Here is a 20,762-nt window from a genome sequence, read left to right as displayed (position 1 = left end):
AATTCTTGTGAATAGTGTTATAGGACCTTTAATAGCAGTTGAAGATTCCTATATGCTATTATTCTCCCCAAGCATTTTAAATTTACGCTTAATAGGTGAAGTCCTGGCTCCATTGAAGTCACTGGAGCTAGGATTTTGCCTATTATGTCATTGAAGAATATATTTTGAGCAGTCTGTAAATTTAATGAAGGCAGTAAGCAGTAACACTTACTTATATACGGCTATTCAGTGATGCCAGAGGTTGCTTTAAACTAGAAGATTTGGGCCAGATTTTTAAAAAGTGCTTAAAAGGATATTGTTGAGGTTTTTGTTTTTTTAAAACATGACTTTGCCTTGGTAATTTTGTGTGTGTGTGTATATGTGCATGCTTTTATTTTGAAGAGTCAATTGTATTTCTAAACTCTCTTTCTGCTTTCCACTCCCTCGCCTGCCCTCCCTCCCCGCCGCTAAACAAACGAGTTCCTCCGAACCTCACCTTTCAGATTAAAAATATACAGTATTGTGTCTTGAAGTAAATAAACTAATGCACAGGAGCTATGACACAAATTGCATACCAGTTTTTTCTGGGGGATTCCTAATTTGTAATTTTTAAGTTCTCCTTTTCCCACCAAAAGACTCCTTGAATGAAAAATCTTAATTGAAACAAAAGTTAACACCCTCCACCCCCACAGATGTAAATATTGCACTTAATAGACCTCTGATATACTGTAGTGGCAAGGCCTTCAGCCGAATCAAACTACAAATTGTGTCCTGAATCGAGTTTGAAAAGCAGTATGTATATTAATGAACCAGCAACAGGAGCATAAATCATCCCACACCTCTAATCACACCGTTTTTCCCCTCCCCGCCCTTTTTTCTTAAAAAAAAAATAAAATAAAAAAATAAAAAAAAGGAGAGAGAGAGAAGAAATAGTTTGCAAGAGAATTCCTGAGCCTGACATTCTATAAACATGCTGGCAAGTAATAACTTGAGAGCGTGAGCAGAAAGGAAAATACAAAGATGTTGAAATCTCATTTCCTGTACACAGGTTAGACAGGTAGTGGCTAGGTAGGTTGGTACTTTGATGTAGTATGATTCAGCAAGTTTGTTTTTTGAATAGTGGATAAACGAGTTGCTAATTCTGACATATTTGGGTCGAAGTGACTTGTTTTTTTTGTATCAGAGGGGTAGCCGTGTTAGTCTGGATCTGTAAAAGCAGCAAAGAATCCTGTGGCACCTTATAGACTAACAGACGTTTTGCAGGATGAGCTTTCGTGGGCTTTTGGTTTTTTTGCTGTTGTAATGGTTCAGGAAATACTAGTTCTCACTTACTTTTTCCTTGTGTTCTCTCCTTAATATTCTCTTTTTTACCTTGGAAGCAAATATTGGAATGTATTATAATGCAATGCCAGCATCAATGTAATAGGCCATATCAGGATGTATACAAATTGATTTTAAAATAAAAAATCAGATTTCCACCCCCTCCTTCCCCAAATATAAGTTATTCTTTTGGGAAAAAATAATTTAAAATTTTAAAATCTATGTTCAAACCAAAATGTGTATAATCTATTAAAATCATTTGAATTAAATTTAAATAATAGTTAAGCGGTAAGTGTCTGCTGCCAAAGTTTTTAAAAAAAAATCAAGCCACTGAACTGGTTGAAGTCACTGGCTAAGCACCTGGACCCAGGGATTGTTGAAGTTCTAAACCACCATTTGACACCAGTAGCCTCTTCTGCAGGTTGAGAGAGAATATTTTCTTCATTTAAGATTATTCAACTAGTTCAGTTTAAGGACTAGTCCACTCATAGTTGAGAAACCAATTGAGAGTTGAAAAAGCAGGGGAGCTCGTTTTTCCTTTTCCAGTCTATGAATAAAAATTAGATGAGTGAATGAGACTTACTAGTTCTAAAATCTTGAAGGACACGGTGACCAGAAAAAAACAGTTCAATTCACTAACTGCAGTTACTTCCTTTATTTAGTAAATCCATTAGTTTTAAATGCAAAACATGTTTTGATAAACTATTTTTCTTAATATCCAGTACATCTAAGATCATTTTTACTAATTAAATAAAACAATTTTAAAATGTTATTTTTGTGCATTCCAGCTGAATTCCAATTTCCATCCAAATGCAGCTTTACACAATCATGAGTAAAAAAAAATTAATCATCTTGTACATGAGAAACATCATTCACCGTTTTCTAACAGAAGAAGATGTAAAAATTAAGAATCTGAATAAATGTATATTAAACAATAAATGTGCATAGATATTGTGTACCCTCCTGGTTAGCAAAAAAGAGCAGCAAATTACACCAACCAATGAGAATTAATCTTTAAGAAAATAACTAAAAAGTAAAAATGCAAAATGAGATTAAAATTGATATTTAAATCATGGTTTCCTGCCTAGTGATTTTTAAATCATGATTAAAATCAATTATTTAAATCACTTTAATTTAAATGAGTCCACCCTGGGCCATATATTATAAAAATGACTCCTTTACCCCCCAGTTAGTATTTTTTTATACTTGTTGATGGGTTGGATACTACATTTCACGGGGGTTGTGGCAATTCTTTTTAAAAGATGTCTTAATTTCTCTGGAAAAATGAGAACTTGTGTGGAAGATCTTCACGTTCTGTATAAACTACACATGGAAAATAGAAGCTTATAATTCGTATTTTAGAGTCTCCCGTTGTCATCTTGCTGAAAAGTAATACGCTGCAACCCTTTACTCATGTAGGTAGTTCTGTAATTGCAATGGGATTACATGTGTAGGGGCTGTTGGATCACATAGGCGTCAACTTTCCCTGGTGCCAGTGGGTGCTCGCACGCCCCTGCTGTGACTCCACCCTTTCCCCTCCCCTGCCCTGCCCCATTCCAACCCCTTCCCCAAATCCCCACCCCAGCCCTGCCTCTTCCCCGAATGCACCGCACTCCCTCTCCGCTCCCCTCCCTCTCTTCCAGCCGCGCGAAACAGCTGGGAGCTAGGAGGAAAAAGCGGGCACGTGGCGTGCTCAGGGGAGGAGGTGGAGCGGAGGTGAGCTGGGCGGGGAGCTACCGGTGGGTGTTGAGCACCCACCAGTTTTTCCCCGTGGGTGCTCCAGCCCCAGAGCACCCACGGAGTCGGTGCCTATGCTGGATCAGCTCCATAATTTGTGACAAGAGCAATATTGGGGCCTAGTGTCAAAGCAGATAATAGATCAGTTTCCTTCCTGCTTAATGTAATGATGATGTTCATAGACATGGATTACAAAGGGATTAATGGCCATTTAAGCATACTCAAAAGCAAAGTGAAGCTGAGGGGCAGCTGATAACCACAAAAGGCCTTTATTGCAAATGCAGTTCAGTGCCATGAACTGCACTGTTACATAAGATTCTCTTATCCAAAGAGATTAGATTTTCTTGCTTTGTGAGGGTTTTAAAATGCTGGTTTACTGCTTTCTTTGATTTTCTGCTTCCATCTCATTCAGCATGTGTAGAGGACAAACACTTCTTGAGGAAATGGCCTGAGTGGAAATGTAATTGAGCTGTTACTGTCTTAAATCCTTTTTCTTGTTGTCTAACGATGAGTTACCAATCCATATAATTTGAAGCAAAATATTTAAAGCAAAAAAATGTTCTTTTGATTGTTAAGCCAGTGTCAGAGCTGAATGGAAACTGGTTGATGAAATAGCTTGCATCACAGATGTTGCTTTCGTCCCTGTGATTGATATTCTGAGCCTCCCTGTCAGAAGCAATGTGTTTTTAATAAAACGACAATCTCTTACAAATATTTCCCAGTTTATACATATCAGGTACTTCTCACCCCACGGAATGAAAAAATAGCGAGTAACCTTTCTCTAAAAGTGAGAAGTCATCTAGCTACTTACCAACAGAACATTGTCATTTAGATGTTTTATTCTGTAGTTTACATGTTGTTTTAGTTCTTTGAATATGAACAGGCAGTGACTCAACAAACAAAACTGAGATCCTGCCAATATGACCCTTGTTGGTTTAAAATGTAGAAAACACATTTGACAGCGAGGATACAGTCTGAAGTGTTGAAATATTGTCCAGGAATTGTTTTTGTCAGCCATATGTGTATGATTTCCTTTAAGTAAAAGACTTTTTAAAGGTGACTTTTAGGTCACATATAGATGATCACAGTTCAGTCTTACTAGTCACTCAATGTGCTGGAAACAAATATAATCCTAGAATCCAACAAGGTGCAAGTTGGGAACTCAGGCTAAAAAAAAAAAAAAAGGGTGGGGGGCAGAGTAGTCTGCTGATTGCCCTGGAAAATAGGGGACAAAACAACTTTTTTTTAGTCTTTTTCTTCCTTTTCTCTTTTTGGGGGTATATTTTTCCTAACTTTCATCATATCTTCTCACTGGTACATATAAAAATAATGCTACTTGTTTTAGTTGCCTATTGAGTCATAAATATGGAACTGCCAGTACCAGGAAGAAAAGAAGTGAGTTGCTTGAGTTTAGCAGCCCCATCAGGTTGGGACATTGCACTCATGTTTCAGTGCAGGAGGGGTTTTGAAACTCAGAATGGAATCTTTGGAATCCCCCCCCCCCCTTTTTTTTTTTATTAGGAAGGGGAAGATAACCTAGACAACAAGTTCTTTAGTACAGGGAACTTAGCTTATTTGCCAAACACTGTTCATGCTTCTCTGTAAATAATAAACCTTGACAGTGTCCTTATATCAGCATAGGCCGGGCCTCAGTGCTTGGGTCCACCACCTTAATTGAGTCATTTTAACTTGTCTCCAGGGTAATATTGTATTTATTACTGACAAACTTACAGCTGATATCATGGGCCCATAGATCTCAATCTTTGCTGTATCACATTTAAAGGGTTACCTTTCCTGTTTCAGCAACTAACTTTAGAGGTACCTTTTTTTAACTGCCATAGATATTTTACATGCTGTACTTTTGTTTGGATATATTTATGAGGGCACGCAGTTTCTGAGAAGCGGAAATGCATAACATTTCTCTTTGGGTAACCGAATTCTGCTCTTCTGTTCCACTTGTGATTCTTTTCATATAAGTTTTCATCTCAGCCCACAGTGACGTGAGTACTGACTGCATTTCATTCTTGTGCTGCCATTTATTTGCTTTCCAAGATCCCACAAAGCTGACCTCCATCTCAGCACCTTTTTTTAGAGCAGTGGTGGATAAGGTGTGGTCTCCTAGTGCCGCTGTCTGTTCTTGCTTTGTGAGTCATTCCAAATAGGCAATTCCAGTGATGTTAGGATTGGCGTTCTTCCCTAATGACGGGAAGCTACAGTTATGTCTATATGTAAACTGCTACAGTGGCACAGTTGCAGCGCTGCATTTGTACCACTGTTGTAGAACAGTGATACTCAGACCTCAGGGGTTCAGGAGCCAAATTAGCTATCAAGGTTACCTAAAAGAGCCACAGTAGTGAGAATTCAGGGTTTCATATACTGTGGTACTATGTATTCATATTTAAACCATATGACAGGGGAACTATTTAGTTTTTATTTTATATTCTATAATCTCACAGCAAAATGACCAAGTATTATTATATCAACTATAATTGGTTCATAACGTAGATTGGTTAATAATTAAATCACACAGTGTTTTAATATGTGCTACAAAGAGCTGCAGGAGACGCATTAAACAGCTACATGCAGCTCGAGAGCCAGTCTGAGTAACACGGGTGTAGACACTCCCTGCAGTGATGGGAGGGGTTCTCCTGACGCTATAGTTAATCCAGCTCCCCGAGAGGCTGTAGCTACAATGCTTTCGTTGACCTAATGCTGTCTGCACTCATGGTGAGGTCATCTTAACTGTGTTACCTTAGAGACTAACACATTTATTTGAGCAAATTTGTTAGTCTCTAAGGTGCCACAAGTACTCCTGTTCTTTTTGCGGATATAGACTAACACGGCTGCTACTCTGTTAACTGTGTTGTGCAGTGGTGTGGATTTTTCACACCCTTGAGTGTGACGTAACTGGGTTTACTTAATGTTTTAGTATAGACCTGACCTAATGCATCCTCTTTTTCCCCTAAAAAACCTTCATGTGGTGTTGCAGTGCATGTTGTCATGCCAAAAGGCAAGCATGCACTTTGTGAATTTATATAGGTTTTACCATAAATTCTGTTAGCTCAAAGAGAGGTGAGGCTAATGAGTCAGTACATTGTGGCAAAATGAAATGTTAAGATACTTTAAGACCTGTTTTGGCTGAAACACGAAGTGTATCTATATAGTGTTGAAGCAGCAAAGAATCCTGTGGCACCTTATAGACTAACAGACGTTTTGCAGCATGAGCTTTCGTGGGTGAATACCCACTTCTTCGGATGCAAGTTGTTACTTTACTAGCTATGAGTTGCTGTCCTTCCTCCACAGTAACAGAAATCCAGCCAGATGAAAAAAAAAATTAAAAGGAAAAAAGCATAAATGTCCTCATTTTAATATAACAAGTATTGGTGAGCACCATCAGCCACTGGAAGATGCCAGAGTTACAGCAGTATTTTTTCTTGTTCCTGTGTAACCTCTCTGAAATTCTTAAATACCTCAAATTATTTTTCTTTCTTAACTGAGTATTGTCTGTATGTGGCTGCCCCGTCCCTTTTAATTCAGGTGTATTCAAAGATATGTCTCTGTCTATACTACAGAACTCCTGTGTTTGATTTCTGGTGGGAAGTAAGGCTGACCTTGTGAAATATTAAACTCGGATTTGGGAGAGATTTGGATTCAGTTTGCAGCTCTGCCACAGATTTCCTGTGGGACTGTGAGCAAATCTCATAATCTCTCTCTATTCCAGTTCTCCATCTGTAAAATGGAAATGATAAAGTACAGGCATGCCCTTCCCCCCCCATTCTCCCCCCCCCACCCCCACCCCCCAAAAATAAAAGGACAAAACAAGGAGTATTCAGAAACACTTGTTCTTTTGGTATACTATATTCGACCCCTGCTGACAGTATGCTCATCATCTTGTGCTAACGGATGCTGGGTGCACCCTGTACGCCAGGTATTGAACACAATTATGCCATGTTCACAGTGGCCAGGCAGATTTCAGCCACTGTTTAGGATGGAGGGATGAAATTGGGCAAAGCAGTGTTTGACAGCCAGTGTTAAACATAGCTAGCTTAAGGTTTTCTGCTGTCTTGGATGCTGCCTGTAACATTTTATAAATGCTCAGGCATCAGTTTTGTAGGAGACAAGGCAGAGCGCTTCTAAATTGCATGAACACTCATCTCAGCGTGAGACCCTCAGGCTTCTCAGCGTTGCCTAGAGGCAAGTATTGGCATACTCCTGTACTAACATTTTACTAGCATAGGTGTTTGATACCTGTTCCTACACTACCCACAGTGCATGGTGGAAGTCTGTGTTGCAGAATGTGGGAGACATGTTTTGAAGAGGGGGAACAGTAAATATCACATTTAGAAAACTGGCTCTAATGCACTTTTCTGGTTTATGCTGAAACAGGGGACGTGTAGCCCATGTTAGCCAAAGTCTGGTTTTAAAATTGGTGCAGCTAGTGCTGCTTATTTCTTTGTGGATAGAACCCTAATGTTCCAGGCATCAAAGTGGTCTTTGTTAAATTTCAATGAATAGTTGTCCATATTACAGATATGAATGAACATTTATGTATTGTGTGCGTATAAACATGATTATATAGTGGGGGAGTTCATATACATAGCTATATAATCTCCATATACACAGAAACTGCACGCACCATGGAATTCTTTCTCAAATTCTCATGCAATTTCAATACCCCAAAACTTCATTTATACATACTAAAGTTTGCCCAGTGGTGCCTCATTTCAGTCCCTAAAGTGGAAAGTAGCTAAATTTCCAAAAATCTGCAAATCCAAAGTTAAGATATCTTCCCCCCTGCAATGCAAATTTAACTCTGCCCCCGTCAAGCGCTGCTTCACATACTAGCAGTCTACTCTCACAGTTGCTACAGAACACTTGAGGAACAGAACAGGTGAGCCCTGTAGGACAGCCTAACACATGCTCTTTACTAAAGCCTGGTCTCTTCTTAAGTTAGATTCGCATAACCCTGAGCTCCATAGTTAAACCAACCTAACCCCAGCGTAGATGCTGCTAGGTTGATGGAGGAATTTTTTTATCGACCTAGCGACCACCACTCAGAAAGGTGGATTACCTAGAGCAACGAGAAAAACCTCTTCTGTTGCTGTAGAAAGTGTCTACGCTACCCATAGGCACCGACTCCGTGGGTGCTCTGGGGCTGGAGCACCCACAGGGAAAAATGAGTGGGTGCTCTGCATCCACCGGCAGCCAAGCTCCCCTCACCCCCTGCCCCACCTCCTCCCCTGAGCATGCCGTGTCCCCGCTCCTCCACCGATCTCCCAGCGTTTCCCGCCTGGTCATCACCAAACAGCTGTTTGGCCACTCTGGGAGGGGGGGGAAGGAACAGGAACGTGGTGCGCTCAGGGGAGGAGGTGGGGCCGGGGCGGGGATTTGGGGAAGGAGTTGGAATAAGGGCAGGGAGGGGGCAGAGTTGGGGCGGGGACTTTGGGGAAGGGGTTGGAATGGGGGCGGGGCCAGGGGCAGAAGGGGGTCGAGCACCCACCGACGGGATCAGAAGTTGTCGCCTGTGACGCTACCGCAGCACAGCTGTAGTGCTGCAGCTGTGTTGCTGTAATGCCTGTAATGGAGGCATGGCATAAAGCAAAACTTAGGTTTAGGTCTGGTGTCACAAACAGGAACTACCTACATCTGGGCTACACTCCTACACTGAGCCTACCCCACTCAAACCATGCCAGACTTGCTACATGTTTCAACTTCTTCCCCCACTTGCCCTGAAGATTCCTTCTGAGACCTTGCCTTCACTAACCCCCTCTAAGCCCCAGAGACCACCGCTGTGTATGTCAGACTGCTGACAGTCCCCCTGGGAAAAAGACACCCCTGTGCACCTCTGCTGACACAACCTACAGAACTGATCATTGACATAAAGCATAACTGAGCTCTCTCTGTATACGCGCGGCTCTGTTCATATCATAGTGACAACTCTTGCCAATCTGCTCCAACTGATCCTTCCACCATTCGGCACAGTTACACCTAGCTCAGGGAATGCAGCTGGAGTGCATGCAGGTAAATGCTGGAACCAGAGGAGTCAGGGGGCCTGAGGTCTTAGACCCGGCACTTCGGCGGCGGGTCCTGGAGCAGAAGGCCCCCCGCCGCCGAATTGCTGCCGAAGACCCAGAGCGGAAGAAGCTCCGGGGGCCCAGGCCCTGCGAGAGTTTTCCGGGGCCCGCAGAGCGAGTGAAGGACCCTGCTCCAGGGCCCCCGAAAAACTCTCGTGGGGGCCCCTGCGGGGCCTGGGGCAAATTGACCCAGTCCCCCCCCCCCCCCCCGCCCGGGCGGCCCTGGCTGGAACTCAAAGCTGTGGAACACAACACACACAATGGAGCATTCTCTTTGTCCTTCCTCAGTCTGCGTACTGTAGACTCCTAGATTTTTTAAGGCAAGAAGAGACCATTTGATGGTCTAGCTTCACCTCGTGTATAACACAGGCCAGAGAATTCCAGTTACTCCTGTATTGAGCCTATAATATATGTGGTGGACTAAAGCACCCAGTCTTGAGATGAAGAATCTACCACTTCTCTTGGTAGTTTAACCTTTGCCACCCCCCTTTCAGTGGCTCCTGCCAGCTCCAGGGGCTGAGAGTGGAGCAGCAGGGTGTTGCAGGGGTGGTCCGTATTACTTAACTTAGTATTTCCTGGTTTCTAGAAGGAAGGGCACAAGACACCACCAGGGAACCTTAACTAACCATTAATGACGTTTTGGGGCATTTAATTTCCATAGTTTAAAACAAATAATTTCCAGCACCATCATGTAGCAGAGCCCAGCTACGCCCCTTCAGTGCCTCTGGCTCCTTGGCTATGATTGTCCTGGCACAGAATGCACTGGCTCCATGTTAGTCCCTTCACTGCCCCGGACTCATCTCTCTGCCTGTACAGCAGGACTGGCTCTCCCTCCTTCGCACAGAGAAGAAGGTGTTGGCACAGGACCCACAAGTGGAGGAGCTGTCGAGAGGTTGCAGGGACTAGCATGGAGTCACTGGAGAGAGGGGGCAGACATTGGGGATGCATGGATGTGGGTGATTGTGGGGGATAGGTGAACCTCCCCAGCACGCCCCAATACACAGCTCTGACCCCCTTATTTTCATTCCATTCTTACCTCTGCTGCTCCAACATCCGCCCACATTCTCCTTCTCTGCTTTGACACCCCCTGTATTCCCTCCGGCTGCTCAGACTCTCCCCAGCACTGCTCCAGTATTCTTTCTATCATGCCAATGGCTCTGACCACCCCCACCCCAACTGCTCCAAGCCCCTCCTCCCCCCACATACACTCCTACTGCATTGAGCACCTCCTCACGCCAGCTGCACCCTCCATGTTTCTGGTAAGCTTGGAGGGGTCATGGGGAGGTGAAGAAGGTATGTACCAGCTGGAGGCAGGGAGATGCTGAGTCCCTCCCCCAAATCTGGGCCGAGTTTATGGGGAAGGGGCTCTATCCATCCGCCTGCATCAGGAGGCTCAGAGAGTCATGAAACGGACCATTGATCTCAATATGATGAAGGCGGCTGAATGAGAACAGTCCATGGAGATTAACGTGACCTGAAATAATAGCACTGAGGCATGTGAACTAGAGATAAGAGAATAATTGAGTTCTTTGGTTTTGGCGTTTGGTGGTCTCTTCCCTAAATATTGGTCTTTGGGGACAACTTTAGGGGGAAAACATTGCTGAATGCAGGTAGAGAGTAAGGAATGGGCAGAAGACACATTCTATGAAACCTGCTAGGCGGTAGGGCGTGAACTCACACTGCATAGGAGCGGCTCAGGTTCAGTGACCCCAAGCAGGTCACCCTGAGACACCCAGTTATTGTGAAAAGACTCCCTGCAAATCCTCTGGCTTCAACAGAGCTCTAATCTTGCTGCACCTGCACATTTCACCCTTTTAGGCACATGCCAATCTGGATTTATAAACTGTACCCTTCAGTATAACTTCCCAAAGAGGCAATGGATGCCAGGCATTAGGTGGGATAAATCCTGGGTGGCTGAGATCAGTGTTAGGAGGATTAGAATAATAGTTTGAGCCCCCTGGTGTGCAGAAAAATAAGTTAGAACCAGGTGATTTTATAAAAAGTTGGCTTTTTAGATTGGCTGTAATCTCTTGGACCCTTTGCTCAAATGACCCCAGGTTTGGACCACTAACCCGCTCTCACCTCCATGAGGCACAGCAAATATCAAGGGAGTCTGCATCATCATAGGGATTGTAGAGTACAGTACTTAGCATGGTCGTCTTTTAAACAGTAAGCAGCTCTCAGCTGTAAGCACAGCAGGGCTGTTGCTTTATTATAATTAACTTTAATACAACAATTCGCGAAGCATGAGAAGTGATAGCATCAGGAGGGAACTTACCTTCTCAGCACAATAACGGGAGAAAACAACCGTATATAGAACGATGGTGGATGTTATCATTAACACTCATCTGTGTTGTGCAGAAGTGGAAAATATTTTTGTGCTGAGCTAACAGAGAGGCATATCCTGACCCAGCTTAGTCAAAATAGCAGATTGTTGCATGCACTTGCATGTGCTTGTCCGAGTTTTTTTTCTTTTGCTATGGAAATTTAAGTCTCAAGACAGCTTTTGGCTTGCTTTGTAAAGAAAGCCAAAAAGCTCCTGGTTATTTTTAACAGAATAGAGCCTTTTTGTCTGTTTTCCTGGGATAACATTATTACTGAAGATAGTGGGTCAGAAACACTGGTCAAGTCCATTCTGTTGTTTCTATTGTTTATTAGCTTTAGAGTTTCCTTTGCCCTTTTCCAACTTGCTCTCAGCTCTGCCTCCTCACTTCACTGGGCTTCATTTTTTCTACAGTTAAACATTCAATACAAACGGAAATTAAGTTATTTATTAAAAGAGAAAGAGGCGTCCATACTGTAGCCTTTATTCCTAAGTAACGCGGGGAGAGGGTTTTTTCGCTTGCTCTTCCTTGGCTTGCCATAGTGTGGCAGTGGGGAGCTCCATGCGCCATAGGTCAGCTCATGCGTCGCGTTCTTTCAGTGGAACAAAGACAAGCCTTGTTTCCCCCTAGGTGAGTTGTGTTGGAGAAACTCATTCACAGCAAAGAGAATAATAGGACTTAATTGTCAAAAATGTAATGCCAACAAATAAATATGGATTATGACTGTTGTCTTGGAAATCCTCAGAATATCAGGGCTGTGGTTCACTGATACTACCACAACATGGTGTAATGAGCAGGGCCTTGTTTATAATGTAATTTATAAAATATAAATGGCTATGTAATTCCTCATTTAAAATGTTTGCATCACCATGCAAAAGCTAAATGTTTATTTACATAGATTGTCTCTCGCCTTCATGGTTTGGGGGGTAGGGGAGAAAGGAAATCTTCTAAATTAAGTCTGAATGTATCTGATGCCATTATGCCTGTCTGAATTTGCAAAATGGCCCCAAAAATTGCTCTGAATTTTGAACTATTCTAATTCATCTCAGTGGCTGTCAGCTCTGAAGTTTAATGATGATGATTTAAATGTCAGCATAGTTAACAATTTCACTGCTGAATCCTGTGGCACCTTATAGATTAACAGACATTTTGCAGCATGAGCTTTCGTGGGTGAATACCCACTTCTTCGGATGCAAGCAGTGGAAATTTCCAGGGGCAGGTGTGAATATATAAGCAAGCAAGAAGCAAGCTAGAGATAACGAGGTTAGATCAATCAGGGAGGATGAGGCCCTGTTCCAGCAGCTGAGGTGTGAAAACCAAGGGAGGAGAAACTGGTTCTGTAATTGGCAAGCCATTCACAGTCTTTGTTTAGTCCTAAGCTGATGGTGTTAAATTTGCAGATGAACTGGAGCTCAGCAGTTTCTCTTTGAAGTCTGGTCCTAAAGTTTTTTTGCTGGAGGACGGCCACCTTAAAATCTGCTATTGTGTGGCCAGGGAGGTTGAAGTGTTCTCCTACAGGTTTTTGTATATTGCCATTCCTAATGTCTGATTTGTGTCCATTTATCCTTTTCCTTAGAGACTGTCCAGTCTGGCCGATGTACATAGCAGAGGGGCATTGCTGGCATATGATGGCATATATTACATTGGTGGACGTGCAGGTGAATGAACCGGTGATGGTGTGGCTGATCTGGTTAGGTCCTGTGATGGTGTTGCTGGTGTAGATATGTGGGCAGAGTTGGCATCGAGGTTTGTCGCATGGGTTGGTTCCTGAGCTAGAGTTACTATGGTGCGGTGTGCAGTTGTTGGTGAGAATATGCTTCAGGTTGGCAGGTTGTCTGTGGGCGAGGACTGGCCTGCCACCCAAGGCCTGTGAAAGTGTGGGATCATTGTCCAGGATGGGTTGTAGATCCCTGATGATGCGTTGGAGGGGTTTGAGCTGGGGACTGTATGTGATGGCCAGTGGAGTCCTGTTGGTTTCTTTCTTGGGTTTGTCTTGCAGTAGGAGGCTTCTGGGTACACATCTGGCTCTGTTGACCTGTTTCCTTATTTCCTCGTGTGGGTACTGTAGTCTTGAGAATGCTTGGTGGAGATTTTCTAGGTGTTGGTCTCTGTCTGCAGGGTTAGAGCAGATACGGTTGTACCTCAGTGCTTGGCTGTAGACAATGGATCTTGTGGTGTGCCCGGGATGGAAGCTGGAGGCATGAAGGTAGGCATAGCGGTCGGTAGATTTTCGGTATAGGGTGGTGTTAATGTGACCACCACTTATTTGCACCGTGGTGTCTAGGAAGTGGACCTCCCGTGTAGATAGGTCCAGGCTGAGGTTGATGGAGGGGTGGAAGCTATTGAAATCATGGTGGAATTTTTCCAGAGTCTCCTTCCCATGGGTCCAGATGATGAAGATGTCATCAATGTAGCATAGGTAGAGAAGGGGCGTGAGTGGACGGGAGCTGAGGAAGCGTTGTTCCAGGTCGGCCATAAAAATATTGGCATATTGTGGGGCCATGCGGGTGGAGTGGAGATATATATTGTCATTAAATTTGAAATAGTTGTGTGTGAGGATAAAGGCACAGAGCTCAGCAACCAGTTCTGCTGTGGCATCATCAGGGATACTGTTCCTGACAGCTTGTATTCCATCAGTGTGTGGGATGTTTGTGTAGAGAGCCTCTACATCCATGGTGGCTAGGATGGTGTTTTCTGGAAGGTCACCAATGCATTGTAGTTTCCTCAGGAAATCAGTGGTGTCATGGAGATAGCTGGGAGTGCTGGTAACATAGGGTCTGAGTAGAGAGTCCACATATCCAGACAGTCCTTCAGTGAGAGTTCCAATGCCAGAGATGATGGGGCGTTCAGGATTTCCGGGTTTGTGGATTTTGGGCAGTAGATAGAATAGCCCTGGTCGGGGCTCTAAGGGTATGTTGATTTGTTCCGGTGTTAGTGTAGGGAGTGTCCTGAGTAGATGGTGCAGTTTCTTAGTGTATTCCTCAGTGGGATCTGAGGGAAGTAGCCTGTAAAATTAAAAGGAGGCCGCCAGACAACTCTCCAATACCAAATTAATCCTCTTTATCCTTGAGAGAAGGGGGAGAATGTACTGATAGCCCTTGGTTGTCTTCTGGGTGCCCAAAATCAAAACTGCTTCCCTGAATGGCAAGTTCCTGCTGTCATATCCCTTACCCCTGGTCCACTCCCCTGCACCTCCAGTGCACATTTCCCGTACAAAAACCTGTGGCACACTGAAAACTAAGGGACAGCTTAAATTAATTTGCATGTGTTCCTTTCTTAACAGGTAGTAATACTGTTTTTAGGTTACTTGTCAAAAGTGAGCAATTGCTAAGTTCTTTGTACACCTCTACCCCGATATAACGCGACCCGATATAACACAGATTCAGATATAACACGGTAAAGCAGTGCTCCGGGGGGGCAGGGCTACGCACTCCAGCGATCAAAGCAAGTTCGATATAACGCGGTTTCACCTATAACGCAGTAAGATTTTTTGGCTCCTGAGGACAGTGTTATATCGAGGTAGAGGTGTACTGAGAAGTTACCACCTTTACAGCGTTCCACAGTCACTCAAAGACCTGGCTGGCAAGATTGCTGTGTGTAGCAGTTTTACTCTACATTACTTATTCTTAATGATTGTTGTTTCTTTTTTAATGTTACTTTTGGAAAGGAAGCTCAGATATTAGGTTTCAAGATTTTTAATTTCTCCCTCTGTCCCCCTCTTTCTTTTTTTTCACAAGGGATCTCGAAGCCAGAGCACAGAGTGAGTTCTTTCGGGCCTTTTTCAGACTGCCGGGGAAGGAGAAGCTACATGAAGTTGCAGACTGTTCTCTGTGGACTCCATTTAGTCGCTGTCACACAGCAGGAAGGATGTATACTTCAGACAGCTATATCTGTTTTGCCAGCAAAGAAAGTGGATGTTGCAATGTTCTCATCCCCCTTAGAGAGGTAGGGTCTGCTGTTTGATTTTAATTTTACACTGCCTGTTTTTTGCTGATCCAAACTGCTGCTAACCATTTACTTAGCTGAAAAACAGTTGTTTTCAATCAGGAGGAGATGAGCATGTGTGGAAGAGAGTTGCACTACGTTTTGTTCTTATCTTCGTTAGCAGATTAATTCCTATAGGGCAGTTGGGTGAGGCAACACGTTTCTCAAAGTAGTATTGTCGATTAATACAATGTGATGTAACAGAAGGGTACCTTGCAAAACAAGATATTGATCTATCCAAGGAATAATTGCTGTTGACAGTAACTGTGGCCTAAATTCTCCCAATCCCCCCTCAGTGGGCATGGGGGGTGAGAACTGGGCAAGTCCAGAGGTAGAGGTATGGAAAGAGGGAGTGCCAGTTTTATTTATTTTATTAACTGTGGTAGCACTCAAAGTTTCAAGGATTGGGGCCCCATTGGGTGCTGAAAACACATGCAGATAAGATACAATGGCATCTTTCCCTCCATTTCATGCACAGTCTTCCCTCACCAAGCCTGTGGGGATTCCACACACAAGGGACTACTGATTGGCAATGGATTGTCCTGTGGAGCTGAGGGAAGCAGGGTGCTCTGGAGGCAGTGCTGACACACAGGTCTCCAACACAGACATGTTAGTCCAGTCATTTAAAAAAGACTTGTACGTTTCTATCGAATGGAGATTTTTGTAGACAAAATTAACTTCTCGGGACACTGATGTAGAATCAATAGAATTTGGTTTCTTCTTTCAGCAGAATTAAGTGGCATTTTCCCCTCACTGCAAAAAGTCTGGCCTTCAAGTATTATGAGCATTTCAATATATTTCATTTAGCCTTTGTCTGGCTCATAGATGGCAAGTAATAACTGCCAGGCACCTATTTTAAATGCACTGGAGTGGGATGCTGTTTGGTTTTTAAAGATTTTTTTTTTCAATCCCTGTGCCTGCAGTTGTGATCTCTTAATGATGAAGCTCTGCTTTCATCCTGAACCAATAACAGCAACTTTTGAATGATATCCTGACCCTAGCAGTGACTTTGTAGTGACACAGCATCTGAAAACAAGTGATGTAATGTACATAATTGGAGACAACGGCTTTTTAATTTCATATCTATCAAAAACTGTTATGCTCACAGGGTTAAAAACTTAATTCAATGTTATTGGGAAGAAATGCCATATTTCCTCAAGAATTTGGTTATGTTGATCCCATTCCAATTGTTGTTTTGAATGTCAGCAAAACCATAGCTGTTTGCCAAGATTTTAAAAAATAGCATAATGATTTTGAGTGCCTAGTTTGAGACACTTTAATCTGGCTTGAACTTCAGAAGGCCGGTGCTCAGTTTTTTTGAAAATCAGGCTTCTTTAAGGTATCTTAAGTTGAGCATTCAAAATCACAAATTACTCTTGAAAATCTTTAGACTGAAGGAGGTAAGGTCATCTGTCTAAAGTAAAGAAACTTTAATCAATCTTGATCTTTAGCATGTATCTGACCATTTAGACAATCAGAATAGTCATCATTAATATCGGTGTGCAAAGAAATAAATCCCTTTATGTACATTTCAGTGCATGTACAGTATATACCAGGGAGTGTATTTGAATGGTGACTAATACATTTTCTGTCATGTTTTTGGAATAGGTGGTTAGTATAGAGAAGATGGAGGACACTAGTCTCCTTCCCAATCCCATCATCATTAGTATAAGGAGCAAGATGGCCTTTCAGTTCATTGAGTTGAAGGACAGGGATAGCTTGGTGGAGAACCTGCTTCTGAGACTAAAACAAGTCAACACCAGCAACCCAGTGCTCTCTAACTGCTTGGAAAAAAAAGAAACGGTACTAAACTTTTGATCTGTTTCGAATTGCATAATGACGATGATGATACTTAGCCTTTTGTCCTGCATCTCCTAAAATCATAACTGGGGCAGAAAATTGGTCAGAAGCCTGTGATTAAGGACAGGATTAGAATTCAAAATGACGGTGACAAACTGTAGAAATGGTCTGAAATAAATAGGATAAAATTCAATAAGGACAAATGCAAAGTACTGCACTTAGGAAAGAATTTTCAATTACACAGATACAAAATGTGAAATGACTGCTTAGGAAGGAGAACTGCAGGAAAGGATCTAGGGGTTTTAGTGAATCACAAACTAAATATGAGGCAACAATGTAATACTGTTGCAAAAAAAGCTAACATCATTTTGGGATGTGTTAACAGGAGTGTTGAGAGCAAGACACAAGAAGAAATTCTTCCATTCTACACAGTGCTGATAAGGCCTCAACTGGACTATTATTAACAGTTCTGGGCACCACACTTCGGGCAAGGTGTGGACAAATTGGAAAAAGTCCAGAGGAGAGCAGCAAAAATTATTAAAGGTCTAGAAAACATAACCTATGAGGAAAGATTGAAAAAAAAACTGGGTTTGTTTAAGAGAATGAAGGGGGATATGATAATAGTCTCCTACTACGTAAAAGATTGTTAAGAAAAAGAGGGTAATAAATTGTTTTCCTTAGCCACTGAAGACAGGGCAAGAAGTAATAGGCTTAAAATGCAGCAATGGAGATTTAGGTTAGATGTTCGGAAAAACTTTCTAGCTATCAGGGTAGTTAAGCACTTGAACAAATTACCAAGGGAGGTTGTGGAATCTCCGCCATTGGAGGCTTTTAAGAACAGGTTAGACAAACACCTCTTTGGGATGGTCTAGAAATTTAGTTTTGCCTTGGTGCAGGGGACTGGACTAGATGATCTGACGAGATCCCTGACAGTCCTATGTTTCTATGATTCTGTGATTTACAATTTACTAGTAACTTCTTATGGATTAATGTAACGATTTTTTCCTACGGTGTTTATAAACTATTGGCTAGTTAACTGTGTTTTTGATACAGTATCTTTTGAATTAACCTATAGTAAATTCTTTTCTACTGTATTGTATAAACCATCAGGGCATTTTATTCTTTGTGCAGAACGAAAAATGCTCAATATTTAACCAGAAAGCTAAGAAATACTGGGTGACAGATAACAAGTACTTGCTGAAGTGAAGGATTATGTTCTTCTATAAAATTGTCAGACACACAGAAGAACATAAATTGTTGGGCAAAAGTCAACATGGTTTCTGTAAAGGGAAATCGTGTCTTACTAATCTATTAGAGTTCTTTGAAGAGGTCAACAAACATGTGGACAAGGGGGATCCAGTGGACATAGCGTACTTAGATTTCCAGAAAGCCTTTGACAAGGTCCCTCGCCAAAGGCTCTTACATAAATTAAGTTGTCATGGGATAAGAGGGAAGGTCCTTTCATGGATTGAGAACTGGTTAAAAGACAGGGAACAAAGGGTAGGAATAAATGATAAATTTTCAGAATGGAGAGGAGTAACTAGTAGTGTTCCCCAGGGGTCAGTCCTAGGACCAATCCTATTCAATTTATTCATAAATGATCTGGAGAAAGGGGTAGAAAGTGAGGTGGCAAAGTTTGTAGACGATACTAAACTGCTCAAGATAATTAAGACCAAAGCTGACTGTGAAGACCTTCAAAAAGATCTCACAAAACTAAGTGATTGGGCAACAAAATGGCAAATGAAATTTAATGTGGATAAATGTAAACTAATGCACATTGGGAAAAATAACCCCAACTATACATACAATATGATGGGGGCTAATTTTGCTACAGCTAATCAGGAAAAAGATCTTGGAGTCATTGAAGATAGTTCTCTGAAGACGTCCACGCAGTGTGCAGCGGCACTCAAAAAAGCAAACAGGATGTTAGGAATCATTAAAAAGGGGAGAGAGAATAAGATGGAGACTATCTTACTACTCTTATATAAATCCCTGGTACACCCACATATTGAATACTGCATACAGATGTGGTCGTCTCATCTCAAAAAAGACATACTGGCATTAGAAAAGTTTCAGAAAAGAGCAACTAAAATGCTTAGGGGTTTGGAATGGGTCCCATATGAGGAGAGATTGAACAGGCTAGGACTTTTCAGCTTGGAAAATAGGAGACTAAGGGGGGATATGATAGAGGTATATAAAATCATGAGTGATGTGGAGAAAGTGAATAAGGAAAAGTTATTTACTTGTTCCCATAATATAAGAACTAGGGGCCACCAAATGAAATTAATGGGTAGCAGGTTTAAAACAAATAAAAGGAAGTTCTTCACACAGCACACAGTCAACTTGTGGAACTCCTTGCCTGAGGAGGTTTGTGAAGGCTAGGACTATAACAGGGTTTAAAAGAGAACTGGATAAATTCATGGAGGTTAAGTCCATTAATGGCTATTAGCCAGGATGGGTAAGGAATGGTGTCCCTAGCCTCTGTCAGAGGGTGGTGATGGATGGCAGGAGAGAGATCACTTGATCATTGCCTGTTAGGTTCACTCCCTCTGGGGCACCTGGCATTGGCCACTGTCGGTAGACAGGATACTGGGTTGGATGGACCTTTGTTCTGACCCTGTATGGCCATTCTTATGTTCTCATGAGAGCATAGCTGCTTATATTTCAAAAGGTTTTCCTGGGACAGTCTTGGGGAAAAAAGTTGGGACTCTAGGAATCTCAAGGGGAAGTGCAGGGCAGATCATGGCACTTTAATATCCTTGAGAATTACAGGCAGTTTCAGTCTGAGTGTCAGTTCTCATGGCCTTAAAGACTTGGGATTCAACTAAGGTGCCAGGAACCCAGCATTTTTCAGAAAGAGGCATTTCCCACCCCTCCCTTCATGTCTCTAGGAGGCATCTCCCACACTCTGACTCCCCACTGAGGAATAAGGTTGTGGAGAACTTCCCTTCTCTCACATTAGGGGGCCTTCAGGCTTCTCCTTGGTCACTTTCCTGTGTTATTCCTCCCATCCCAATCTCCTGGGTGGCCCCTTTTGTGCTCCTTGCACATTTTCTATTTAATACATGAAAAATCAGTCTTTTCCTTAAACGAATGCTCACTCTGTTCTAAAATCAGCCGTCCTGCCCCACTCCCCTCAATCAATTAACTGTTTCTGTTACTCCAAAAATTCACTAATTATTTGATGTGAAAACTGACCTTCCACAGGCTGAATCCTGGGCTGCTGCCTGGTTACCTCCTCAGGCCTCACCATAGCTAACTTTCCACTACCTGCACGATAATCCCACTTGGAACGCAGCTCTGGGCGTCACGGGATGATCTGTATGTGTCTGGCCTGGAGCTCTGGCTACCAAGCTGGGGTGTTAGGGCAGTTTATAGAAACCTGGGAGTGTCCCTGCTAAATCCAGACTATGGAGTAGCACAGTTATAAAGTCTACTAGCTAACGTGTCTATAAAAAAGAATCGAAAAACACTTCCTGTTCCTTCCTAAAAAAAATATGAGGGAAGGTAGCAATGGAATCCTGCTCTAGAGGTGCGGAGCAAC

The 20,762-nt window shown here is 42.6% G+C and overlaps 1 protein-coding gene across 2 annotated transcripts in view; it reads left to right on the top strand.

The window, feature by feature from the left end:
- TBC1D8 (TBC1 domain family member 8) overlaps nucleotides 1-20,762 on the top strand; it is a 79,749-nt gene that overhangs the window by 38,779 nt on the left and 20,208 nt on the right. For both annotated transcript variants that reach the window (XM_045006007.1, XM_045005998.1), the window contains exons 6-7: nucleotides 15,172-15,379; nucleotides 17,027-17,221. In XM_045006007.1, the coding sequence (XP_044861942.1) occupies nucleotides 15,172-15,379; nucleotides 17,027-17,221 (403 nt within the window). The remainder of the gene's footprint in view (nucleotides 1-15,171; nucleotides 15,380-17,026; nucleotides 17,222-20,762) is intronic.

The sequence above is a fragment of the Mauremys mutica genome, chromosome 1 (assembly GCF_020497125.1).
Source record: "Mauremys mutica isolate MM-2020 ecotype Southern chromosome 1, ASM2049712v1, whole genome shotgun sequence".
In the NCBI taxonomy this organism is placed as follows: Eukaryota; Metazoa; Chordata; order Testudines; family Geoemydidae; genus Mauremys; species Mauremys mutica.
Note: the sequence above shows the minus strand (reverse complement) of the source record. Positions and strands in the feature narration are given on the sequence as shown.